This window comes from Mustela erminea, chromosome 16 (genome assembly GCF_009829155.1).
Source record: "Mustela erminea isolate mMusErm1 chromosome 16, mMusErm1.Pri, whole genome shotgun sequence".
NCBI lineage: Eukaryota > Metazoa > Chordata > Mammalia > Carnivora > Mustelidae > Mustela > Mustela erminea.
This window is the reverse complement of record NC_045629.1, coordinates 74662099-74689646: the sequence shown is the minus strand read 5'-3', so window position 1 is coordinate 74689646 and position 27548 is coordinate 74662099. Positions and strand designations below refer to the sequence as shown.

At 44.4% G+C, this 27548-nt stretch overlaps 1 protein-coding gene across 3 annotated transcripts in view; it reads left to right on the top strand.

The window, feature by feature from the left end:
- Window positions 1-27548, top strand: part of ADCY8 (adenylate cyclase 8) — a 226567-nt gene that overhangs the window by 174416 nt on the left and 24603 nt on the right. For 2 of the 3 annotated variants that reach the window (XM_032316633.1, XM_032316631.1), the window contains 4 exons: window positions 1003-1204; window positions 3298-3387; window positions 13878-14050; window positions 22012-22090. In XM_032316633.1, the coding sequence (XP_032172524.1) occupies window positions 1003-1204; window positions 3298-3387; window positions 13878-14050; window positions 22012-22090 (544 nt within the window). The remainder of the gene's footprint in view (window positions 1-1002; window positions 1205-3297; window positions 3388-13877; window positions 14051-22011; window positions 22091-27548) is intronic. The other variant, XM_032316632.1, reaches the window with a different exon arrangement.

Sequence of the window (27548 nt, the reverse complement as noted above, 5' to 3'; positions counted from 1 at the left end):
TGACACTAATGTCATTAATAATAAACGTGGGGAAATCCAGGCAGAAGCGTAGTAAGGCATTGTTAGAAGTTGGGTCTAACTTCATTCACCAAGTGTATGTTGGTTGAGCATCGACGGCTGGAAGATGCTGAAGCCAAATGAATGGACTTCACTGTAGAGATGGAGGAGCCACAGGTACCCTTCAATGTGTAACAGCTGGCTGGCGAAAGAAAGGCAGAGAAGTGAGACACAAATGGCTGGACAGAGAACAGAGAATGAGGGATGAACTCCTAAGGAGAAGAAATATACCTGCTGAGAGATTGGTTGGTAAGGAGAGGAAGCAGTCAAAGATGCCTCCAGAGATGGGCTTTGAAATCACCAAGCTGCTGGAAACAACCTGACACCCAACAGAAATGTCCATAGACAGGGGCTACCATGGAACAGAGCTTTGGTGAGACCTTGAAGCTCAAGATGTGTACTTGGGAGTGATGTTGAAGCCTTGGGCAAGGATGAGTTCTCCTTACCTAAAACTCAAATTACACCCTTACCCATCTCAAATGGCACATGGTATATTCCCTGCAAATCTTGGTAATCACTAACCAAACTGAGCAACTTGAAACAGGTGCCAAGTTCAGATCATGGCTTCAGAGTAGATGAAGAGGTTAAGTGTTTCATAAAAGCTCCCTCAAAGGAGAAAGGGCATGTGGGTCCCTCCCACAGTGGGGATATTGAGATAAAATTCCAGTGGTATGTTGCCTTCGCAGAGTTGCCTAGTGAGAAAGATAATGATATAGGAAGCAAAAAAGAAAGGCGGGGGTGGACAGGAACAATAAATAAAGCCAAATTTGATGGTCATTTCAAAGTTTCTTGATGGAATATTCTAGGGATGGATATAATTAAGAAAAGGTCTCCTGCTGATTTTTCTTGAATAAACAGAGATTTAGAGAATTATTGGGTTCCAGGGGTGGGGAAGGGCAGTCATGAATGATGCCATGTGACCCAACATTCTGGGTTTCCCTGCAGGGTGATGCCAATGGCCATCCAGTTTTCCATCCTGATTATGCTGCACTCAGCTCTCGTCCTCATCACCACGGCAGAGGATTATAAGTGTTTGCCCCTCGTCCTCCGGAAAACTTGCTGTTGGATTAATGAGACCTATTTGGCCCGGAACGTCATCATCTTTGCATCCATCTTGATTAACTTCCTGGGTGCCATCTTGAATATCGTAAGCATTCCAAACCCAACCCTCTGGCTTCTCATGTGCAGGCAAGAATGAAGGGTTTATGGAGCCTGTAGCTTCTTGCATTGCCTTTCTTGGTACCACTTACCTTCAAGTGCCTGGTGCAGCCCCAAGCTTAGGGACAGAGAACAGAAATGCAGCTACTGTCAGAGCTGTGCATTTTACTAGTGGCAAATTATCACTTCCCAGTGGGGGAGATTATCTGTTCCAAGGGAGCATAAACGTCCTAAATTTCTGTATTGTCAGTGGCCAACCAATTATAATCGTGAATCAGAGTTCCCTTTAAGTACCTACCTGCTATGTGCCATGCACTGAAGGAGAAGCTGTACTCGTTTTTCTTATTAAATCCTCACATAAACCCCGTGAGGTAAGTCTCCTTATCCCCACTTTATGGCTAAGGAAACTGAGGCTCAGAGACATGAAATAACTTGCTAATAAGGTCTGTCTGACTCCACGACTCATGCTCATCCTCAAATGCTAAATTTTATCTCTGGAAGTGGGGGTAGGGGGGTGGAAATAAAAGAACCATCATTTCTTGAGCACCTACTATGTGCTACAGGTAGGTATTACCATTCCCATGCAATGGGTAAGGGAAATGCGCTTCAGGAGGCTTGAGATCTTGCCTATGACTTTCTAAGAGTTCACATTGGATGTGAAACATTGAATTCAGATGACTCTCCAGCTGCCATATTTATCATTGTTTTTAATTTGGTGATCCATGTTTTAATGATTTCATTTTCTCTCTAAAATGGTAACATGATAGCGACAGCATTTTCTGTGTACATACAAACAGTTTGTGTTGTCCATGGCTTAGTTACTCTAGATTCTAAGAGTGATCTGTCTCCTTCCAGGTTTTGAACTTGGCATGTTGAGAGAGGCTAGTGGAGGCATCCGTCTTGTGGTTGAACCCATCAGTGTGCCCTTGGGGCCTGAGGGAGGGTCTCCATGTGTTCAGGGACTCAAACTCGTCAGCTTGTCAGTTGTCAGTCTGTGAGTTGGAGGCTTATACTGCCTGAAATTTGTTGTCCAGAATGGCCCAGTAATCACTTAGAGCTATGTTGCCCAAACTCTGTGGTTGGCCTTGTAGGAAAGGATTCTATGGGATAAAGAAAAAGGAAAATCCTAACCTAACTTAAGTCGCCATCTAATGAATATTTTATAGATTATTGCAATTGAAATGGAAGTGCTTAGGAACATTGATCATGGCCTACAGAGGCGTAGCCAGGATCTCAAGTCTTGACGAATCAGGTATTTCTGGGGTGCAGGATTTGGAAATAAATTCAGTGACTCGAGGTCAAGGTTACATCTGGGCCATCCATGCCATGGTGGTGCAGCAGGAAGTTCAGAGGCTTTGGAGTCAGATAGACCTGCCATCAAATCTCAGCTATACCGCTTATGAGCTAGGTGATCCTAGACAAGTTACTTTACTTCTCAGAGTTTCATATATTTTTATTGTAAAATGGGGATAAAATAGTAGCTACATCACAAGGTGGTTGTGAGGCTTTTTTGTCCAAAGTGTCTGGCACAGAGGAGGCATTCAGCCAATGGTAGCTACTCTTTCCTGAGTACCGCAAAATCTGCAGCAGTTTCTGGCCTAGGGAATGCCCTCCCGCCCCTTGTCCCATGCTAAGAGTCTTTCTGGAGAATCTGCCCCCCTCAGATCCCTGGAATCCTCCCAGCTGTTGATGAGAGACAGGCTGCAAGCATACCCCAGACCTTTCCTCCTGCCATCTGGCTCTCTTCAGAGCCCCACAGGCACTCTCCACTGGCCCTCTGTGACAGGGCAAGCAGAACTGTCTTAACCTGGCTTCCGGGCTGGCTTGCAAAAGCTTTTTCTGAGCCAGTACCTTCTTTAAAATGGAAGAGGAGATCCCAGCTGGCCCCTCCATTCTGGAATGAAGCCCCCTGTAGGGCCTGGTCTGCCCAGGTTTCTGCCTAGGCTCAGCAGTGAAGAAGGCACACTGCTTTGTTCCCAGCACTCACACTGACTTTGTTGTTCCTGTGTTTTGTTTTGTTTTGTTTTGTTTTTTGCTGTTGTTGTTGTTTTTCTTCTTCTTCTTTTTTTTTTTAATCCGCAGCTGTGGTGTGATTTTGACAAGTCGATACCCTTGAAGAACCTGACTTTCAATTCCTCAGCTGTGTTTACAGATATCTGCTCCTACCCAGAGGTATTTATTCTCGAGCTCCCCTTGGCAAGACTTGGGCCTAGGTACCTCCGCCAGCTCCACACAAGCACAACTGCCTGAAGGGTCTCAGAAAGCGTTCCAGAGGCCTGCTTTCTTCTTCTGTCTCCTCCTCCTCCTGCTGCTGCTCCTCCTGCTCCTCCTTCCCCTTCTCTGCCTTTCCCTTTCTCCCCTGCCTCTTTCCTGCCCTTCCCTCCAGCCTTTCCTGATTCTCCCTTCTTCTTCCTCTTCCTTTCTTCCTTCTTCCCAGGTTCCAGGTTCCTCGTTCCTCTATCCAGGTTCCTCGTTCCTTTCCCCCTCCCCCATTCATTTCCCATTCTCATCTCGAAATCCTAGAGCAGAATGTGCTGTTGTTCCCAGTCTAGGGCAGAGTTACGGCTCAAATGGCTTTTGCTGCATTCAAGAAGGAGGGAAGGAAGGAAGAGAGGTAGGGGAAAGGAGGACAGAAGGAAGGGAAGGGGGAGGGAGAGGAGAAGTAAAGACGGAAGGAAGGAAGGAAGGAAGGGGGAAGGGGGGAGGAAGAGAAGGAAGAAAGGGGGGAGGGAGGAAAAGAGGAAAGGGGTGGGAGAGATAGACAGAAAAAGCTAAAAAGTCACAAACGCAGAAAACCACAACTAAATGTGAAACAAAGCACAGCACCACAGGGTCAGGAGGTGTCTCAGCAGATACCCACCATCATTATGTAAGTCTCACGCTCCCTTGGCCACAGAACCAGAGCTTTGCCCTGGGCCTTGGGGTCAGCCTGTGGTACTAAGCAAAGGACAGTCTTGGGCTGTGTTAGCTATAGCCCAGAACTTGACATTCAGGGGCAGAAATTCGGGGTCAGGAGAGAGGACAGACCCCAGCCAACCTCGCACCCCGGGGACCCAGGTAGACTCTTGTTCTCTAAGATTCCTCCACCACCTGGGTGAGGGAAAGGCTCTGTGTTGTCTCACCTAGACCCCAGAATCAGTGTGAGAAATGTTCTGACAAGGAGAGAAAGCCTCTTGCCCTGTACAAGGTGTAGAGCACCTATTTGGTACACATGGCATCATTCAATACTCCAGAGGGTAATCATCTCCAATCCCTAGATCATGCAACAGAGGCCCAGAGAGTAACTTGCTCAGTGCCACTCCGCACCACTCCTGCCTGCCTGCCATCCGCCCTCACTTTTTTCCTTCCTTCTTTCTTTCTGTCCTTCTCTTCCTAATTCAGTGGTCAAGACTTGGAACTGCAATTCAAACCCTATCTGGCTTGTTCTTGATCTTGTGCTTCTGCATCCACGCTCAGTCCTCCATTCCTAGGGAGGAACTAAGCTTTTCTTAAGGAAGTCCAGGGCAAGATGGAACTATCTATTGTTGGGGGACCTCCTCCCACCAAGGACTGAGAGGGCACAGACTTTGTGGACTCTGTGGGACACCAGCTCCCTGAGAATGTCTCAGGTTGGAGGGCATGAAGAGTGTCCCAAGAGGCAGTGAGCTGGCCACCTATCAACTATGGAGAGCTAGGTAAAGCTGGGTTTCAATCCGGGCTGAGCCCCTTTACCTGCTAGCAATGGAATCTTGAATCAGCTCTTCTTCTCCCTGAACCTGAGCTTCCTCATCTCTAAAGCAGAAAAAACAATATCTTCTTCACATGGCTTTTGTGGAGTTAGGGAATATCATATTGTCATGGTGCATACCTAGATGAGTTTGCTTATGTGTAGCTCCAGCATATCATCTGACATGGAGTTAGTGTTCGTGAGCTATTTGTCTGGACTTCCACATCACTCTAGAACAGTACATACCCTTGACCCCAAATCTAAACTCCCAAACTCAGGACCACAGCGTTCATGGGTTTGCCAGTCCTAAGAAAGTGGCTTTTTGATCACATAACATCATCTCTGTGCCTCAGTTTCCTTATCTATAAAACAAGAAGGAAAGTAGTACTTTCCTCAAGGGTAGTTATGAGGATTAAATGCATTAATCCATGTATAGTGTCCAGAGTAGCATCTAGCACAAAGTATCTTCTCGTTAAACGTCAGCCATGATGTATTTATGATTTCCTATAAGAAGGTTTTGAGCCTGCACCACTGATACACATTTATCTCTAAGTTACATTCCTCTATCACTGTGCTAATGTATTGTGTACATTGTGGAACATATTCAAAACATAGAAATGTTTAAAAATGAGATAAATTAAATAAGAGTTTCAATACTTTCCTCCCACAACTGAAGGATCATCTTGCTCAGGGGTGAGCAAACTGTGGCCTCCAGCCAAATTCTACCTGCCACCTGTTTCATAAGTAAAGTTTTATTGGAGCTTAGCCACACCCACTTAGTACCAATAGTCTATAGCTACTTTTGGGGGGGTGAAGATTTATTTTTTTAATTAGAGAGAGAGGAAGAGAGCACACATGAACATGGGGAGGGGCAGAAGGAGAGGGAATAAGAGTCCTCAACTAGATTCCACACTGAGCATGGAGCATAATGGGAGCTCAATCCCAGGACCCCAAGATCATGACCTGAGCCGAAATCAAGAATTGGCCACTCAACTGACTGAACCCCCCCAGGTGCCCCATCTGTGGCTACTTTGATAGTACAGTTGGCAGAGTTGAGTAGCTGCGAGAGGTGGTTTGGGGCCCACTGAGCCAAAATATTTACTAGCTGACCCTTTACAGAGTTTGCCAACTTTTGGCAATCCCCCCAGATGCAGGAATCCCACTGGCCACATTGATGGGAATCTGAACTCTTTCCATCACCATCTACCACCAACAGCCTGATTTGAAGGACCAGTTGCCATCTTGATATACATGCCTCCCTACCTAGAGATTTGTCCACCGAACGAGAAGGAATTAGTTATTCAGACCTTGTAAAAGACTTAATTCACACACAATGCCTCCCAGCACTCACACATGTGTGACCCCAAATCCCTTCCTCTCTCTGAGCTTTGGCTTCCTCATCTGTGTACCTGACCTTTCTACCTCACCCCATGAGAAACAGAACTCAGTCCGAAAGCCTGTGACATAATCATATCATATAAACATGGATGATTTGGTGTAAGCATAAGAGGCTGTTTTAAGGGGGCGCCTGGGTGGCTCAGTGAGTTAAGTCACTGCCTTCGAATCAGGTCAGGATCTCAGGGTCCTGGGATCGAGTCCCACATCGGGCTCTCAGCTCAGCAGGGAGCCTGCTTCCCTCTCCCTCTCTCTCTGCCTGCCTCTCTAACTACTTGTGATCTCTGTCAAATAAATAAATAAAACCTTTAAAAAAAAATACCTTCTTTAAGAAAAAAAGAGGCTGTTTTAATATATGGTATCGAGTATAATTTAGTCTTGGACTGGAGCTTACCTATTACTCAAAATGGATGAAAATACAGTAAATGACAGTGAAGAACGCCACATTCCAACTTTGATGTGAGAAATCATCTAGGGGAGGGAAGAGACATGGGTTTGCAAAAATGAATGCAGATCACAGGCACAAACCCAGAGTGTCATTATCTCAAACACTTGCAGAGGGCTTCTCAGCAGGCTCAGTAGGAAGACCTTCATTTTAGAGTTGAGCCCCTTTATTATGCGAGTCCCTATAGATGTGTTGGCACGTTTGAATAAGTAGTCAACTGTATTTGCAGGAGCAGTTAGAGCTTGCTAATGTTTTGAAGTGTCCCTGAAAGCTGATCTCCCATAGGGGTGTCATTATCTGTGTCTTTGCTCATTAAATATTGGCTTTTGTGATGAAGATGAGAGAAGAAAAGTGGGGGGTATGGAAAGAGGAAGACAAGGTGGAGAAAAAGCAAGAACGAGGCAGAAAGAAGAAAGAAAACAATTAAAAGAAAAGAGAATATGTGATCAAGGAAATAGGCATATTTTTTAAACTCCAAAAGTGATGATAAAAACTAGTGCCTTCAGTTCTCTGGTGAATTCCTCGGGTGGGAGTCTGAACCCCAAGTGGTTTTGGAGGAAACTTTATTGAGGGTGGTCAGAAATCCCCAGCTGCTACTCAGGATAAAATTAGGTTTTCCCATGTTCCCGCAGCAATAGTCCCACCAAAACATTCAAATGAAGAAGGAGTATCAGTTGGCTTTGCAGGAAATTCAGAATTTTTTCCAGTTGAACAGAGGACTGTTATAGGAGTTCATTTTATTTCTGCACAGAACCAATTAGTTGTTATGGTTAAATATATAAAGAATATTGATTTTTTTTTTTCCAAATGATCATCAGTTTTTGGAATTGCCTTTGCCCACAAAGAGCCCAAAAGCCATACAGTCAAAGGATGATCCAAAAACCAACACACTCCACCATGCTGAAGCTTAGGTTTCAGGTCTTCAAGGACTTTAACAGAACGTGAGAAACAGAACAGGTGTGGGTGATAGAGGCTATGTGGTGACCTCGAGTGAGCAAGGAGGACTCTTCTTCTGCCATTTACTTGCCTTGTAGCCTTGAACAAGTCACTTAACTTCTCTGAGCCTTGGTTTTTTCAGCTGTATAATGGGACTATTTGTTGTTGTTTTGTTTTGTTTTGTTGATTGGAGCCTAATGCGGGGCTTGAACTTATGACCTTGAGATCAAGATCTAAATTGAGATTAAGAGTCAGTTGCTTAACTGAGCCACCCACTCACTCTTATAATGGGATTATTAATAATGCCTATCTCATAAGATTGTTGAGATGACAAAGAGAGATGACGTCAATAAAACATTCATTAAATGTTCGTTTCTTTCTTGAAGCCTTTGGTAACTAGGGCAAAATAGTGCCTGCCCAAGTGGAGATCTGAATTTAAGGAAGATAGGGACTTTACAAATTTCTTAAATGCACAAGATCCTCTGCTCCAAACATGAGATTATCAGCATGATCATTTGTCCAGACTAAAAACTTGGACAGGCCATATTTTCATAGCCTGTTTCCCTTTCATAATCTCGCTCTTCTGGCCTCACCAGTTGTTTCCAAGATGGTGACCACCTTGCATTGCATCATTCAAAGGGAGCCAGATCCTTCAAGACCCTGTACTTATTGCCCATGCTGAGGGAGTGGTCTTGGAGGGCACACACTTAATTCCCACAGTGTCACCATGTTCCTCTCTGCTGGTCATTCTTAGCTGACAGCATATACTTCCTAGACACATGTTTCACAGTGTCAAATTGCCATCCTCTGGAAGAACATTTAATTTCTGAAAGTCACTGAAATGCATGATCTGGCTGGACATCACTGTTCAGGAATCAATCACAGACTGCATCTTTGATGTTTTTCAAAAATGGACTCTGATGATGATTTACAAAGATCTGAGCTCAGTCATCAAAGAAGCACAGCCAAGACAAGGACATAATCTTGCAAGTGACTGTGTTGAATTGTCTAATAAGCACCACCAAGATAAGCATGATCCCACTTTTAAAAATATTGTGTTGTAATGCCTTTCCATAAGATATAGATACTGTGTAGGGTTTTGTTGGTTGTTTTTTGTTTTTGTTTTTTACTATGTTTTGCTTCACAGATTTCCTGGCATAGTCATTATTTGTACAAATCATTAATACAGGTATGTCTTTCCAGGAAGGATTATGAGGTTAGAGTATCAACTGTGAATGTAGTTGCTTTTAGGAAATATCTAGAATAATTTATCACCCCTCAACCCAAGTCAGATATAAACATCACATCTACTTGTGGACTTTAAATGCAGTTTCGACAGATCTAAGCTAACAACTATAATAACCAAGAGAACATTCACCATTCTTCCCCTAGTATGGGGGGATAAAAAGGCCAGTCATCAAAACAAGGATGTAGAAGAAGACAAAGCACAGTCAGATTGTAGCAGAGCATCCAGCCTAAACAAAATGCCCCATCTCCCCTGCCTCATGCAGTCCAATAAAGAGCGAGGAACGTCAGGTTATTCATCTCGCCTGCACCCGTGGTGACCCCTGGGTCCTGACACTGTCACTTCTGGACCGTGTGGAAAGGGGAGGCTCAGGATGAAGCAGAGAAGCCTCTGTCTTTGGTCCATATGCACTTCACTGTGCTGATGGAACCAAGAGTTATCGTCGAAAACCGGGTTCTGTGTGAATCAGAAAGTTTGGATTCTTTCCCTGAAGGACCGTGACTTATGAAAATTGTCAGTCATCTTTCCTTTTTCTTCTGTGAGTTTATAATGCCATGGGATTTGGCAGCAACCAAAGGGGGGCTGACAGCCCAGCATGCATGACCTGTGTGGGGCTGAGTTCAAGTCCTTCTTCATGTTACCATGGTGTGATATTCTTCTGCTTCCTCCTCTTCCAGGAGAAGAATGTGCTCCTATTGCCAAGGCCATTTATGATACTTTGTGACAGTGTCCTGACCTTAGAACAGTGCCTTCCAGCTTGGCACGGTTCTTAGTCCCCAGTAGGTCCTCATTCAACAGTTGTAGAATTTGGGCAAAATACTTATTTCATGCGAACATAATCCTCAACTTTTGATCCTCTGAACCCTTTGTCATGGCATGGGAGTCCAACTTTTTGTCAGTACAGACTTAGAAGATTTTGCTTTATTTGTCATTTCCCAAGTCAGTGTATTATCTGAAAATCTTGATTATTCAGAAACAGAAATGTGTTCTATATGCTTCCCTCTTCTGTAAAATGACTATAAACATAGTACCTGTCCTTGGATCATTTTAAGAGTAAAGTAAGTGGAAGCATATGAAGCCACTCATAAAGGACCTTACGCAGAATTCGTGCCCAGCAAATGTTTGGTTATGAGCACTACTTCCACCTCCCACCAACTTACCTCCCATGCACAGGCATTGCCACTCCCATTGATCCCCTCAGGCTGCCGGGTGTTCATCTAGTGTGAGGACCTGGGCTGCCTCCCACCTCCATGTCCTCACTGTCTGTCCCTCTTCTCCTACCCACATGTCAGCCTCACTACTGAAATGCCTCTCACCTCTTTTTTCCTAACTTGGGCACCAAGGCGCTGGCACTCAATGGAGCAGTCAATCTTTTACTTTCCCGGTCAAAACTGCCATATCATGATTAGATCTCTTATTCCCTTAAAATGTCTGTGTTCTCTATTAAAAATTGCTAGAAACTGACCAGTCCCTACCATTTCTCATACATATCCTGGTGGGACGATGTTTCATCATTTAAAACCTAGGAAGAAATAGAGAACCCCTTGATGATACAGGAGGCAGACTTCTTGGGAACAGAGGGACTCCCTGCAGAACAGTACGTTGATCCCTGCCTCATTTGGTATTTGGTGTTATGATGAGATTAAAGGACTTTACAGATGGAAATTATCCACACCAAAGCCGTGTCCTATGTGTCCATATTTTGCATTGTTATGATTATAGTGTATATAAAATTTTATATCCCGCTTTTTGGCATTAAGTTATCTTGAAAACATTTTCTATACATTGCCTTTGAAATGCTCCTCTGAAAATCTTTGCCTATGGAGATTTTTATTTTGGGGGGGCTACCTATTTTTTTCACACTTTTCTCCTCATTGTCCTCTCGTACCCTCAACAATCCCTAATGAATGTTCTTATTTCTCTTTTCCCACAGCCCCTCAAACATGAGAGACTCTACACATTAGTCTCTGTATCTTCTGTCTTTACTTTTCATGTTCTTCTTGGACAATCTCCACGCTGTGGGGTCAGCTGAACCATGTCAAACATGTCTCCAGACCCATCTCTCTTTTGAGCCTCAGCCTCACACTTGTGGTTGTCTTCAATTGTCCTTTCTGAATCATCCTCCATCCCTGAAGCCTGAGAGCCCTAAAGCTGAATGCATTCCTTTTCCCCATCCTCATTCTGTAGTTGGTTTTTTCTCTTAGTTAATAGATTAATCCCTGCTGGAATGCTTACCACCAGTCCTGACTCCTCCCTCCCCCATCTTCATGTAAAGTTACACATGTTTCTTGCCCCATCTATTGGGTTAGTCCCCAAACTTGTCGTTAAACCTTCAGCTTTTCACCATGACTTACAATCCCTCCTGTACTTATTTACCCCACAGTTTATTCTTAGACCACTGACCTGTTGAATCCATTACAAACCTGAACCCCACCTGTGGCCCTTTGCAAAATAAAGTGCAGACTTCTCAGCAGCACATACAAGTTTTTGCAACGTGGCTTTGCCTCCTATCTCTGCCCTGCCACACCCGTGAAATCCTAATGCCCAGGACCCATTCAGGGGGCACTCTAGAAGCTGTGGGGCATCTGAGTTCCTTGGCTAACTTAAAAGAACACAGAGACTATTGGTTGTTTGAAAGAAATTTAGTCATTGTGTTGGGCCCAGCATCCTCCCAAGTTGTAGGAAACATGCAATTTATGGGTCCAGATGCAGCTGAAAGAGAGGTTTTTCAAAGTTATAATACTTCAGTTGCTTCCTGTTCCTTTCCATTCCCTGGTCTCACTCCCATTATTCATTCAAGCTAGAAAAGGGACAGAGAAAATTCTCCTGGTGTTATCTACCCAGGGTCCTTATGCTGCTGATTTCCTGTGGTTTACAGCATCACCATAAGGTTCATATTGCTGGCAGAGAACGTCCAGCACATTGGTGTTGGTCTCTACATATTGGCTTTACATCTTAGACCACCAGGTATGATCCAGGCCATCTCTCACCTTGGAATTCCCATTGCCTAGCAACATGCTTTGATTGCAACAGGCACACAGCAAGTCCTTATCACACTTTTAAACTTAACTGTTGTGACTTCATTAACTTTTGCTCAAGGGCATAATCATTTTGACAGCTTTAAGTTAATACACAATTTGTAATTTGCATTGACAAAACCATGCACAACCCTTTATTATGATTCAGGTAACAATGAAACAAGATGCTTCAGGTCTACCCAACTCTCCTCTATCTGTTAAAATGATGGCTTCAGGGCATCAAGATGAGTTAGCTGAAAATCTTGCCAAGGGAAGATCTTAAAGGAGAGTTGAAGAAAGCTCATCATCCATTTCAGACATGGACACAATTGGATTTACTAAGAAAGAAAGACAAAAGTGAAGGGTGTACCATACGCAGGGGTCTTTAGGGATAGGGACATAGCCTTATTCATTTCCAAGTCTACTACATGCACAATAAAGTCTTGTTCATGCTCTGTGAGGTCTCATCAAGGTGCTATCCACATTTGTTGATATTGCTGCTGAAAATGTACATTAATGAGTCAGTTTGACTTAGGAACTCAATAAACGTGTCTTCGATAGTCACTTGGAGATGTCTAGAAGTTCTTATGGTGTCCTCTGCCCATCCAGAAACTCTTTCTGTAATAGGAGAAAGGAGACCTCCACTTGCCACAAAAAGTCATGCATAAAAGGGCTGGAGTGGATGTTAGGGATTATCAAGCTCAATGTGCCCACTGCAGTCACACGTACGTGGACAGATTGCTTCCAAGGGTCCTAGGTGCCATTTTCCAGGTGTGAGAATTGGAACAATTCACATGATCTCTGTGAGCCTCAGTCTCTTCACCGGTAAAGTAGGAATTATGATTCCCATCTTGGCCAATTATTTTGAAAATTACAAGAGGACCACATGGGCCTTAATAATGTGACTTTTATTCTTTTTTCCCACTGGAGAGTCAGAATCCAAACCAAACATGCCATTCAGAATGCTACAGTGGGCAGGATAGGAGGCCAGGCACCATCCTACAAAGGGCTGAACTATGGCTGGGCAGACTGAGCTGCAAGGCCTGTACCAGGATTCCAGCTTGAATGGCACCAGTCTGGCCTTTTGAACAGCTACTTCTTATACAAGGAGATAGATCTTATTCTGGATGTGGGTGGCGCTACGGAGGAACAAGCCAGCTTCCAGGGCATCTGGAAATGAGCACTAAGGCTTCTCAAAGGAGAAGATGCTCTTCAGAGAATGGAGGCTTAGTCACATGGATGACTCTGAACCACGAGATGCAGAGCTCAGAGGTCCAGGAGAGTTGGGAAACAGCCATGGGAGGCGCAGGTAGATAGGGAGGCTGGAGCATATGTTGGGTTTAGAAAGTGAAGGGAAATCTGATCTGTGCTGGCCTTGGGAGCTTCCCACTTGAGTTTGAGGGACTCGTGAGCCATGACAGTCCTTCAAGCTGAAGCAAGGCATGATGAGGTCTGTGTTTTAGAAATTCTGGAGAGAGAAAGACAGTGTGTGTTCAGGGGTTGGGGGCTGCAAGCAGACAGAGCTGCCAGAAACTGTTCGGGAACCAGAACAGAAAATGCTTGGGAGAGGAGAGCTGCCTGGGTGTGAGCTCCCTGAAGGAAGTGGAGGCTACAGACTTGGGGTGGCCTGGCTGTGGCGCGTGGGGAAGAGAAAGGCAGCAAAGAAGAGACCAAGGGTTCTTTGGCTGAGGACTGGCATAAATGGTCCCCAAAGCCCAGGGAACAGAGACTCAGGAGGTGGTAAGGAAGCGATGAGTTCTATTGGAGGCCTGTTGGACTTGAGGGCAGCCTGAGGTCTCCAAATGGAGGTGCTCAGCTGCTACCTGCGTCAGGAGACCCACTGGCATCCATGCTGAGGGGACTGGCCCTCCCACATTCCTGTTGGATTCTGACCACCTCCCCTCTCTCTGTTTCCAGTACTTCGTCTTCACTGGGGTGCTTGCCATGGTGACCTGTGCAGTTTTCCTCCGCCTGAACTCTGTCCTGAAGCTGGCTGTGCTGCTGATTATGATCGCCATCTACGCTCTGCTGACCGAGACCATCTATGCGGGCCTCTTTCTGCGCTACGACAACCTGAACCACAGTGGAGAGTAAGTCCTCACCATCACAGCTCAAAAAGGGCTCAACTCCCAGTTGGAAATGGAGCCTTGGGGAAGATGATTGAGGTGGCATCACCAAAACTTGGGGACCATTGGATATTGACTTCTGTTTCTCAACTCAGGAGCTCTCTGGTTTACAAGTTTAGGCAAAATCCCTTGTTTTCAGTTGTAAAGTTTGGACTGAGTAGTAACGAAAGAGTAGCTCCAGTCTCCTTCCTCCAAACTTAATAATTTATGATTCCTTCCAATTTAACAGCTCTGAGATGCATGAGGTCTGATTATAATTTGGCTGTGATAATATTAATAGTAGCATTGAACACTTACTACAGTCCTTGCCCTGGATTATTTGTGAAATACAGAAAAGTACAAAAAATAATGTCTCACCCTAGATTTCTTGCAGCAGAGCTGAAACAAGGTGGAAGAGCCAGCACAACTCCAGGGCAGTGAAAGAGAGAGAGAAAAGGTCTGGAGACAAGCATAAAGTGACATGTTATTTTGTGGCCCCATCGGTCAGGAGAAGATTGGAAAGAGCCACTCAGGGATACCTGGGTGGCTCAGTTAGTGAGCGTCTACCTTAAGCTCAGGCCATAATCCTGGGGTCCTGGGATCGAGTCCCACAGGGGCTCCTGCTCAGCAGGGAACCTGCTTCCTCTTCTGCCTCTGCCTACAATTCCCCCTGCTTGTGCTTTTTCACTATCTCAAATAAATAAATAAAATCTTAAAAAAAAAAAAAAAAAGAAAGAAAGAAAGAAGAAAGGAACCACTCGGTTGAAATGTCTCTGGATGGGCAGTGAAGTGAGGAAAGCTGGCTCAGACACAGAAAGGGAGAGAGATTTCTCTCCTGGATCCATCCTTTTCCTGTCTCTCATGAGTCACAGCTCCGTCTCCAGATGACCTTCCTGGTGAGAGCCCATGGTCCCTCACACAGCCCCATGGGAAGCCAGACCCCACCCCTGCACCATGGAGCTTCACCCGAGCCAGCAGTGGCCTAGGCAGTGGCCTCAGGTGTAGGAAGCTTAGAGCTAATTGAGACCATAGTAAGGAGCCCACCAAATGAGAAAAAAAATATGAGGCAAAGATTGTCCAAAAAGCCCCAGAAAATGTGCTGGATACTAATTATATCAACATCTATGAACCAACCCCTGGAAACAACATTAATAATGAGTCATGTTTACTTCTTCATTTTTTAAAGATTTATTCATTTATTTTAGAGAGAGGAAAGCACACAAGAGTGGGAGGGGCAGAGGGAGAGAAAGAATCTCTAGCAGATTCTGTGCTGAGCATTGAGCCCAAAGCGGGGCTCTATGCCATCACCCTGGGATCACAACCTGAGCCAAAATCAAGAGTCAGAGGTTTAACTGAGTATGGTACCCAGGTGCTCTTACTTCTGCATTTTAAGAGGATCAAGTATTTCAGATATTTTGCTATGATATTCAGATGGTCTCTCATCCCCAGCATTATTCCCTCCTCCTAAGAGCCAACTTCTAAGGCACTTACTGTGTACCCTTCCCATCTATATATTTTATATACATTAAGTGACGTCTGTATTATAAATTACTTATAAAATTGTTTCGGCGTCATGCAGTATTGCATTTCTTTGATGCTTCTAGTTTGATGGCCACAGATGTAATTCTGCAGACTGCCCTCACAATCGGCAGTGGTAAAATGTTCCAATTCCATAATACGAACCTACCAAAATATATTTATCATTTGACCTATGAATAGACCGTCAGGCTGTTAGTAGTTTTCCTTACTTAAAAAATTCTTCAGTGACCATTATCAAAAACGTCTCCCGGAACTCAGATCTAAAAGCACACTTGCTGGATTGTGAGGTGTTTCTATGTCCCACTTTGTACAGTTTTGCCAAACTGCTCTCCACTCTCGACACACCCCTCTCAAAGCCGTCAGAGCCATCTGGTCACCTCATTGTCTCTCTCACGATTTCCCTCTCACAAGCAATGGTCCTGTTGCTCCTTGTTCCCGCCCCACCCTTGTTAGACTTTCAAAATTCTTGTCAAACTCATGGGTGTGAATCTCATTTTTCCCATTAGTACTTCCTTGGTCTGAGCAAGTTTGTGCATTTTTGTTTATTAACTATTTGTATTTCCTTTTAAGTGAACTGTCAGGTCATCTCCCTTGACTGGTGTTCTTTTAGGGTCCTTGCCTTTTTCTTACTGGATTTGTGAGGCTTCTTTATAAATTCCAGATGCAAATTTTTTTTTACGCGTCAGACACTTTATGTACATGACCCTGTTTGATCCTCACAGCAACCATCCGAAGAACATGGGCTCGGAAAGGTTAAACAGTTTTCATGGTGCCCATGGCTAGTAATGAACAGATCTGGAGTAAAACGGGGCTTATCCTGGCTTCAAAGTCCGCCTTTGTCAATACTGCACACACTTCTTCTAAGTCAAGCTAAAGAATCTCTCATCATATGCCCAGGGTTCAAAAAGTCAAAACAGTTTCAAATTAGGTAAAATAGTTAGTGGCAATAGGTGTGGCCATGGCCAAACAGAGGGCAAAGAGATGTAGGAACAAAATAAGCCACATTTGTGGTAAGAATAAAATTAAACCAACCAGCCAGGGCGTTGGCTTCAAATCCAGAGTCTGTTGCATTAGGAAGTCACTTCCCATTTCTGGACCTCAGTTTGCCTGTCAGTGAAATGGAATAACTGTCCCCTATCCCGGGGCCATGTGAGGCTCTGATGTGCCTGGTACACAGCAGGAGATCCGTAGCCGTGCATTCCTAGCCCCTCCCCCCTTCTTAGTAGAGAGGTTTATTAGTTCTGAATTCTGTTTTGAGGCCTTCGGGAAGAGCTTGTAGTGAAATTGTAAGTAGGGTTGTGAACGTGAATCCAATCCCAAGCTCACTGGTGCAAGGTCAGAGTATTTTTCTCAGCTTCTTCCTGATTCAAGGTCAGTTATTGGCGAGTCTTGTATTGACTCACACTTTGCTATCCATGGAACTAAACTAATAAGGATCAGAAGAGCTCTTTCAACCTTCTCGTTCACTGAGTTACAGATCAGCAGATCAGCGGCCACTGCGCGTCCCATTGGCAGCCAGAGCCTGCTCATGCTGTCAGGGGTTAGCCAACACTTCAGGAGCTCACCTTGGGCACTTCAGTGACACTCTGCTGGTTGTACCTGGGGGTTAGGTACACTTGTAATGCAGAGTGTGAAGAACCTTCCACTGGCAGCCTGGCTGCATCTCCAGCCAGATGGTCCCAAATACTTCAGACCAGCATCTCCCAGTCTGCTCAGGAGGCCCTCCATGACAACTCGCCACCTCAGCAGATGACCCTGAGTCCAAAACAGGAGGGGCACCCTCTCCCCCCAGTATCTTATCAATCCCTGGAGACTCATCTATCTCAGTATGCCTTGTAAGGAAGCGCTCTATCACAACAGGTGTGAGTACAGGTTTAGGAGTTAAGGCACTTAGGTTCAAACCCCAGCACTGCCATCGGCCAGCTGTGTGATTCCCAAGGGAATTCATGAAAAGTGACAATCCCTCTGAGCACGGCTTTTCTTATCTGTAAAGTGACAGTAACAACCTGTCCTATGTTGTAGGAGTATCCAAGAGATCAAATGTGATCATGGAAACGTAGCATAAGGCCTGGAACAGAACAAGCACTTGAATGATACTAACAATTACTATCCCACATGCACCCTCGACGCCGTAATGCTGCTGTCCTAGAAAGATCCTCGTTCTCATCTCTGGGCTGCTGTCACCTAACTGATCTTCCAGCCTCCACTCTTGATGCATCCTGCTCAAAACCATCAGAGACATCTGGTCAACTCATTATCCTTCTTAAAACCCAGAAGGGGCTCCAAGGCACTTGGGTTACTGGGTCGGTCGAGCTTCCAACTCTTGATTTTGGCTCAGAGCATGATCTCAGGATTGTGAGATCAAGCCCTGCATCATTCTCTGAACCCAGCTAGAAGTCTGCTTGGGATTCTGTCTCTTCCTCTGCCTCTCCCTCCCACCCACACCCCCACTCATTCTCTCTTTTTCTCTAAAAATAAACAAATCTTTAAAAAAAATCCCTGAAGGGGCTCTTTATCACCTCTAAGAAGCTAAAATTCAATCTGCTTCTCAAGGACTCCGCATGTCGCCCAGTCTGGTCCCCATGCCTCCTCCAGTCTTTACTCCTGCAGCTCCAAAGACCGTCACCTATACATAGTGTTATTACAGACATGGCATACGACCAACACTTAGCAAATGTAGTCATTAGCGTGGGGACAGAAGAAAGCATCATTCAAACTGGCTGGCTCATTTTGAGATTCAAAAGGGGAAATGGGAGTAATAGTTAAACTAAGAATGTGGCATCAGAAGCACAAATGGCCAGAGCTCTGAGCTTGGGGCTTAAGATGTGAAACTGCGTCCTGGCTCTGATAGGAATCAGCTGTGTGACCCGCGGCAAGTAGCATCTCCCTGGTCCTTGATTTTAAATGTATAAAATAGAAGCCATGCAAGGGGTATTATGTTATCTATTATACCTATAGTATGGAATAGAACGGACCCACCCAACTTGCCTTGTAAAATGTTGAATTACAGGGAATTATTTTCATAATATGTACTAAGTACAGAAGGAGGTTTCAAAAATAATATGAACCATACAGTCCTTAATGTATAAACATATTTTTGCATGGAGGAAAGGGAAGTGACACTTAGTTGACACCAAAATATTTTTTTAAGATTTATTTATTTATTTTAAAGAGAGAGAAAGAGGGAGAGAGAACAACCTAGGGGAGGGACACAGGGAGACTGAGAGAAGTCCCCAAGCAGACTCCCCCTGCATCCAGAACCTGCTGAGAGGCTGTATCGCAGGAGCCGGAGATCATGACCTGAGCCAAAATCCAGAGTCGGACCCTCAACTGTGTCACCCAGGCACCCCTGGTTGGCTCCAAAATATTAATAATTGTTTTCTCTGGGTGGTAGGCATAAGGACAATTTTTATTTTCTTATTTGTGAATTTGTATTAGCTTCCAAATTTACCACGATTAACAGAAATACTTCTGTAATGAGTAACACTCAAATTAAACATTAATTTTTATGAGACATCAGATAAGATGCTCTCTAAAGACTGTTACAGCCCTTGAGAATCAGCATTATTCTACATGTGTTTTTACTTAATTATGTGCCTTTCTATTAGCATAGGGAGATGGTTGTATTGACTCCATGATTTTATTACTATAAATAAATTAATTCAAAATGCCCCTGGTTTTACGTCTGTGCCACCCAATATCAAGCAAAGTGTAAGAACTTCATTCACATTTTGGTCATTTGACTCTCTTGGAAGTTCTTCAAAGAATCACAGAAGCTACCAGGAAAAAAGAAATTCCTTCTAAACTCAAATCACAGTTTTTGGATGTTCCTTGGCCTGGCTGACTTTCTATGCATACTTTGCAATCTTGACTCCAGCTATAATATTTCCAGGTGAAATAGAGTTTAAAGACTAGGAAACCATTCATAGTAATTTTCCCATACTTTTTTTTTCTGATCTAGCCAGCTCTTTATTTTTGGTCAGCCTCTGCTTTCCAGAGGTATGGGGGTTTTCCCTTGAAAATGTGTTGCAAGTGACACATTGCTGGCCTTCCAAAAGTCTTCTGCGTCACAAAGAAAAGGATGTCAAAAGTGTCTGGGAGAGCAGGCATCCCAGGAGGGCACACTCAGGAGGAGTTAAATGCAGGATGTCTCCCATTCACATGAAGCTGTGTGAAGGAGGGATTTATTTCAAGCATCCCCACCAGGAGCAAGAGCAAGCACCAGCAGGTTTCAACCAGCTAGCTAAGTAAGATACATGCCCCATACCTACAAAGCTTATCCCATCTTTTCCTCCTGAAATCTACCACCCTCGAAGACTCAGCTCCTGTGTTTCCAGAATATCCATCTTGGGTTACTTTCTCTCCCCATGTATTCCCATGGCAACAAGGATGTATTTTTACAATGAAGTGTATTGTGTTACGAACTTATCTATCTGTTCAGTTCTCTCTTTTCCTGGACTGTTTTGAGGGCAAAAACAATGTGCCTTCTTCATTTTCTATACCCCAGCATGTGCCTGGCATGCAGTAGTGCTCAGTAATTATGTGCTTTTGCTGGGGCTATAGACGACAGACACAATAATGAGTATCATCTATTATTAGCGTCTTATCTCCAAGGAAAAGCAGATGGAACTAGGAATTCACAAATTGGAATCTTGTGCCAGCCCATAGACATCCTGGTCCCCTTGGGTTCCCGTATGCACAAGAGCTCCCCAAGAGAAAGCATATTTCTGTTCCCGAGTCCTTGTTCTATCTGCAGATCTGGACTGGGCTCACTCTGGATCAGCTGGGAGGGTCTTCAACATAAAGCTAGATGAGATGCTGGTCTTGGCAGCGGGGTTCAGGCCCCCATTTCCTGAGCCCAGTACTACTGTTCATCTCCAGTGAGGAGAGAAAAGGGAAGGCTCGAGACCACCTGGGTTTGGTCTTGTCAGCGTCCACTCTATCCCCCCCCACCTACATGCTGCATGTCCTCTTTGATGGCACCTTGTGTCTTTAAGCCTCATCAGAGTTAAGCCACTAATGAGTATATGTGTGCTTTTGATTGGGAGGCAATAAAACAGAGAGTGACATGATCCGGTTTTAGTGGCACAGAATATTCCAGAAAGCATGTTGGAAATAGATGTTGGAAGGCAATGAAGGGGGCTACTGAAAGCTGTGGTGGCTGCCCTCAGGGGTTAGAGGTAGAGATGGAGGGAGTGGAGGGACAGGGGATATATTTGGGTGGAAGAGCAGACAGGATTGACATATTGGGGTGGTGAGGGCTGACTTCTAGGTTTGTTTTGTATTTGGCTCAAGCATCAGGGTGAGTGGAGGATGGGGGCCTCTCCCGAGATGGAGAAAAGGTGAGGGAAGAACAGGAGTGATGGAAAGCAGGTCCCAATGTCCCCACAGATAATTTGTCTACAGCATTTTATTCTGAGTTTTCTTCATTAGTCCCCAGAAGCCTGTCAAGAGGACTGTTGATTTCCACAGATTGCCAGTGTCCATAGTCAAAGTCCAATGTTACTTCTTCCAAACCTTTTGGCTCCTGGTTTTGCTTGTCCTGAGAAAGGCTTCGTGCTGCGCTGAAATGAAAGAGAGAAAACATGCAGAACCGAACAAGGGCTTTTGGAACTTCTGAATTCCTTGGATGACTGAAAGTGATATCCGTGTTTAAATATAAGCTTACCCATCTTCGGCTGCCCTCCAGCTTGATCTCTGGGAGAGCCCAGGACAGGCCAGATCAGTGACCCTTCAGCATGTGCCCCAACAAGGACTGTGAATGGAGCATTTGGTGGGGGTTGAGGGGTGTCAGTCCAGGAGGAGATGACGCACAGGGAACAAAGGTTTTATTAAAATATATAAGAAATAAGATGGGGATTATAACAGTGCCTGACTCATAGAATTAATATAAGAATTTTAAACTTAGAAAGAATTAAAATAGTGTCCAAATCATTGAATCAATTTAAGAATCTAAGCGAAAGCAGCTAAAACAGACATAGCCACACTGTCAGCACCATGACCCTATCTCTGAAATAGAATAACATCTAAAGAAAAAGGAGGCATCCTGGTCTTCATGTGGATTTTTGTGATGAGAAAGTTTCAAAGCTCTTTGAAGTCTAGAAGTGTTCCACAAAGGGAAAACATTTTTACCAATGTGAGTGCATTGTTGAGATGTTAGACTCTAGATTCGTCCACCAGGTGTGACAAAAGTGACCTCATACCCTGGAGAATCAACTGATTTCTGAATTAGCCTATATGGAAACCTTCAGACAGCAGCCCCTATCACCTAGTGGGTGCTCAAGAAATATTCCCTCCTTTCTGTTTATCCAGCTTCTTTCTGAACCTGCTAATGAGTCTCCTTGGGGTCCCTCGATGGTTGTAACCTTGCCTTTCTTCTTGTCATCTTTCCTTTCTTCTTCCAACAGAGATTTCCTGGGGACCAAGGAGGCATCACTGCTGCTGATGGCCATGTTCCTCCTTGCTGTGTTCTACCATGGACAGCAGGTAATCCAACACTTTGCTCAAACTCACCTCTGCTACTTGGCATTTCCCATTGCCCTGAAACCAATCTATGAGTCCTCTGCTCTTCCTTGCAGCGAATGACCCATCAGCTGCTTGCAGGAAGTGGTGATTCTTAATGAATTGGTTCCTAGTAAAGACCACCTTAAAAAAACTAAACTGGAGAAGATGATTTGGCAAGCCAGGATGTTTTAATGCCTTTCAGGTATATCTCTTTCAAAGAGATCATTGTTATGAAACACAAACAAACAAACAAATAAAAACTTACCATTTCTGCCTGAGGCCGACCAGGATCTCTCCCATTTCCATTACTCCCAGCATGGAGTCGTTCCCCGGACCAGCTGTGTGCTGGGCTTGGGAATCTTGCAGGTGAGAGGATCAGTGAAGCCAGGGTCCTAGTCTAGCCTCTGACGCTCCCTTTGTGGCCTTAAGCAAGTTGCTCGTCTCCCTGAACTTAGAGGTCTTCCTCCAGTGTGAAATAGGATAGTAACACCTGGATACGTCCGTTTTGGAGAATTGTCTGAGATTATCATGTGCAGCATTTTGCACACTGTCTTATGGAAGTATAGGAAGTGTGTCATTCCTTACTTGTCCAAGCAGATAAGGGCCCTAAAGTGTATCAGTGCCACCTCCCTGTGAAGCATGACTCTGCCAGCATCTGGGGTGGGCACTGTGGCGGGCTCCGTCTAAAACCCCATCCCTGACCCCAAGGTTCTAGTCTCCCAGAGGACCTGCTACGTGGCGATCAGGCTGTCCAACGACTTTTTGAGTCATTGGGGCAAGAATTTATTCTGCATAGGAGTGCGATACCAGACTTCGCCCCAGGCGGCTTACCTGCTGTGGTCAGTAGGACATCTCCATGCAGACTCAGACCATGACTGCTGTGGTGTTCATCAGCGGGGAGATTTTCTCTCCCTGGTGGAACCAGCCCCTGCCAGCTTCTCTGCCCTGCCCTGGATCCCGGTCCATCTTTCTTTGGTCTACATCCACTTCAAAAAAAAAGTTACCAGAAGAGGAGAAAAGCAAAATAGAAGACTCAGCTAGGGCAGAAATAGAAACATAGCGCTAAGAAATCACCATGGAAACAGGGAGGTAATCAACCCTTAGAAACCCTGAAACAGCCCCAATCCCTAAGAACCTAGAAATACATACAAAGTTATGTGTAATAAGGGGGATGCAACATGTAGCCAAGGGGGAGAAAGATAAGTATAAAGACTTGATGAGGGAGAAGGGTTAGTGTGTATCAAGTTCTAGCTCTGTGCCTCTGTTATCTGGTATCATCCTCCCAACAACCGGGATTGGTAATTCTTGGCAGTCTATTTTGCAGATAAAGAAAATCATGCTACTCATCTAGTCAGGGGGGAGAACCCATTCAAACCCAGATTTTTCTCCAAAGCTCACCCTTTCCACTTCTCTAGACAGGAGAAAGAAACAAGTTCACGCACCAACACGATGGTCCCAGGCACTCAATCTTGCAGTGTGACTTTGATTTGGTTTTAAATTTGAACTGAATTCATGGCAAAATAATAAGGCAAAGTCAAAAACTAGCCATTTCCAGAATTCCTATATTTAGGTATTTCTAGCTCTCTGTTAGAGCTGGGGTCGTATCTTCCATGTCTTGATGGCTTCTGGTTACAGAGGAAAACCCCTTAGTCTGACATGCAAACAGCCATCCCTAAGAAGGCTATGAAGATGAAATCAGACAAGGCAATCCTACAGAGAAACATACCCACCCTCCATCCCACAGGTTTGAAACTGATGAGTGAGCAACACCTCCCCCCCCATAAGATAACTGATAGCAAGTTCAGAGTGAGGGAGCTCATTTCACAATAGGAAGGATGTTCCTTTCTCCTCTATCAGCATAAGGAATTATTTTGTGCCCTGGCAATGTCCCTTCCCCAATACCCTTTTAACATTCTGATTTAATTTGTTCTGTGCTCCCTTTGTCCCAGGAAACAGACAACCTAACCATGTTAAGATTATTTGTAAAGTAAGGGTATATTTGTGCATAGGGAGGATCCAAGTGCTTAAGTGACATCTGATATGTCCCCTTCTTCTTTTTAACTTTCAAAAGGCTCTAAAATTACATAATCACATCCCATAATGGTAGCACTCACAGGTTAATTGGCTTTGTAGTAGGGGAGACGTACTCACACCCCAACTCTGCCACTTAACGGCTATGCGACCTTCAGCAATTAACTTTCTGAGTCTCAATTTTCTTGCCTATAAAACGGGTATGCTAGTAACGGCCTTACCTCATAGGGTCGTTATAAGAGTTGATAAGAATATAATTGTAATGTACTAATCCCAGTGTTTGCACATAGAATAGGTCTTCAAAATTCATAAGCTATGAATGCTTTACTTTGAAAACAGGCCTCTGAGGTAAACGGGGAAAGTATTTTTATGCATCTGATCCCAAGTCACCAAGGTCATAAAGCCAACAAGGAACACCAGGTAGAAACAGGAATCCAAAACTTCCGGATCTTCTCTCCCCACCATGTGCCACTGCCTCTCTTTATGAGGGGGTCTTTCTGCCTCACCTGTGTCACTTCTGTGTCAGGCTCCTATTTCTCTGAACCAAGTCTGTCTACTCCTGGGGTCTGCTACCTGCTTCCACCAGTTTCTCTTTTTGTGACTCAGAGGCCCTCAATTTTTTTAAAGGTTAGAAAATGCCCATAGATGCCTGGTACACAGCAGCAGCCTGGTGGGAGATATCTCCAGAGGGATGGAGGAAGTTCCGTAACTAACCACTTGGGAAATTTCATCTTGGACACATGTGGAAGTGCTGTGCCATCCCTTCCTCCTCCCCCAAGGCAGGTGGACGTTCTAAACGTTGGAGAGAGAGAGAGCAGTCAGGTGCCTGCCACCTCACCTGGTTCACTGGCAACCCTGAGGTGTGGGCTTCTCTTCAGGGGCTCTGTTTATGGGAGAGGAAGCCGCCTCTGCACACGGGGACAGAGATTAATGAGGTCTCCTCTTACTTCTGGGTCAGATAAAGAGAGACACCAAGACTGCGTGGTGTAGAAGGAAACACCCAAGCACTGGAACCAAATATTCTTTGTCTTTTCATTCTTTTTACATTTATTTATTTATTTAGCAAGAGACTAAGAGAGGGAGTGGGGAGCATGGTGCAGGGAGAGGGGGAGAGAGAAGTTCAAGCAGGCTCTACATTCAGCATGGAGCCTGACGTAGGGCTCCATCTCATGACCCTGAGATCATGACCTGAGGTGAAATCAAGAGTCAGATGCTTAACCAACTGAGACAGCCAGGTGCCCCTGGAACCAAATGGTCTTAAATTTGAGTCTCAACAATGTCACTGGAAGGATGGGTGACATTGAGAAACTCAAGCCCCTAGAGCTGCCCCATCTTTACCAACAAAATGAAAAGGATAAAAGTTCTCTAGGAGGCGTTGAAGAATGGCTGCATGAGGTCAAGTACGTATAATGCAGGGGTCAAGTCATAGCTTGGCATCAGAATGTCCTGAGTTCAGAGCCAGTCTCTGCTTGTGAGCCCTTGGGCAGTTGACTTTGCCTTACTGTGACTCCATTTCTTCACCTGTGAAATGAGAATAACAAAATACCCACCTTGTTGAGTCATGTGACTGGATGAGCTTCCGCAGAGGAAGTGCTGAGAACAGGGCCTGGTCCAGGCCAAGAGCTGGGCCAGTGTTAACTCTCACCCTGTGCTGAGAGCCTGGCTTGAAGCTTCTGAACAACATGTGCTGGTTCCCTTGGTACCCTTCTCATAGAGCCAGTTCCCTAATAGTCTGGTAAAAATCAAGAAAGAGATTACACTTCCAAATCCATTGCCAGTTCTTGAGCAAATGTGAAGATTTTCCCTTTCAAAGCTTCTGTGTGCCTTCTGTGCACTTTGCCTTGCTGTCCACGCCTGCTCTAACCACTGGGCTGAAATGCTCTTTCCTTAACACGTTCCTCTGTCTTTCGTTCTTCTCCCTTCACTCGGAGCTGAGAGCAAATCATCTTTGTATGCCAAGCACCGTGCACATAGTAGGTGCACAGTACACTAGATCTTTTGTAAACTGGAAGGGCCTACTTTCCTCCCCCAGAGATTAAATAATAGACAATGCCTGCCTGCATGAGATTTGTTTTGGCAAGAGTCAGAGCTGTCCTCGAATTTAGAGTCTCCGTATGGACATGCCTTCAATGCAGTGACCAGCCATTGCCTGGCTGACACGCAAAGTGCATTCTTAACTTGTAACTGGAAAATCCTGGCTGAAATCGACTGCAGGACTCCAGATTTCCCTACCTGTGTTTCCGAGCTGAATTCAACCAGACGAAAGGTTCTCAATAGAAAATACATTGAAAATGATCTCCTGCTTCAACCAAGCATGCACTTTTAAGGGAGATAACGAGCATCTCATTTGGATAAGAAAATACTGTCCTGAAACTTGACAAATTAAAATTCAGTGCTCTTGAATCTGGAAGGAAAAAAGCAAATGCACAGCCTTGATCTGCTCTTATCCCCTGCTGCCTTAAGTTGCAGTAGTACCTTATAAATCTATAATTTAGACATTTCAGGATTTTTTTGCATGCATCATGTAATTTGGCCCATATAATAGATCCATATAATAATCTGTGCCTCTTGAACTAGACATCATGGAGACTATTATCCTTAATTTTTTTAGAAGGAGAACCAAAACACAAGAAGTGGAATGACTTTCCCAAGTTCACACAGCAAAACATGCAAGACCCGCATTCTCTTCAGCAGCCCGCTGCCTCTAATCATTTTTTGATCTTATGGAAAATCTCAAACATATATAAAAGTTTATGAAGTGCATAGTAGTCTCACAACTTCAACAGTCATTAACTCTTGTGTCTTTTCTCACCTACCTCCCTATTCATTTTTCTCATCACTCCTTCCCAATTATTTTGAAGCAAATTCCAGATGTCGTGTCATTTCATCTGCAAATGCTTCAGTATGCATCCAGTCAAGATAGAGAATTTTAACCTAATCACAATGCTATTAGACACTTTTAAAAAGAAAATCGTGTCTCTTTGACATTGTCAAGCCTCTAGGCACTGTTTCAATTTCTTAATTGGCTCATAATTATATTTTTAAGTTTGTTTATGTGATTTGGGTCACAAATACATAAATAAAATCCGTGTATTGCCATTGGTTGATATCTCTTAAGTCTGTTAATTTATAAGATTACTCTCCATCTTTTCTCTCTGGCAACATTTTGTGAAAGTCATCCGACTTCTATAATGCTTCCCAGTTTAGACTTTGTTGATTGCATCTCTCCGGGCTTTTAACAGATTCCTCTGCCCATTGTTTTTCCTGTATTGGTAGTTATGTTTAGAAACTTGGTGAGAAAAAAAAAAATACATTGTTGGCTGGTTTTGTGAGTTACTTTTAACAGCCATGTAATATCTGCATATCTTTTTTTTTCTATTAGCAGCTAGCTATTGATAAGAATAGCCTC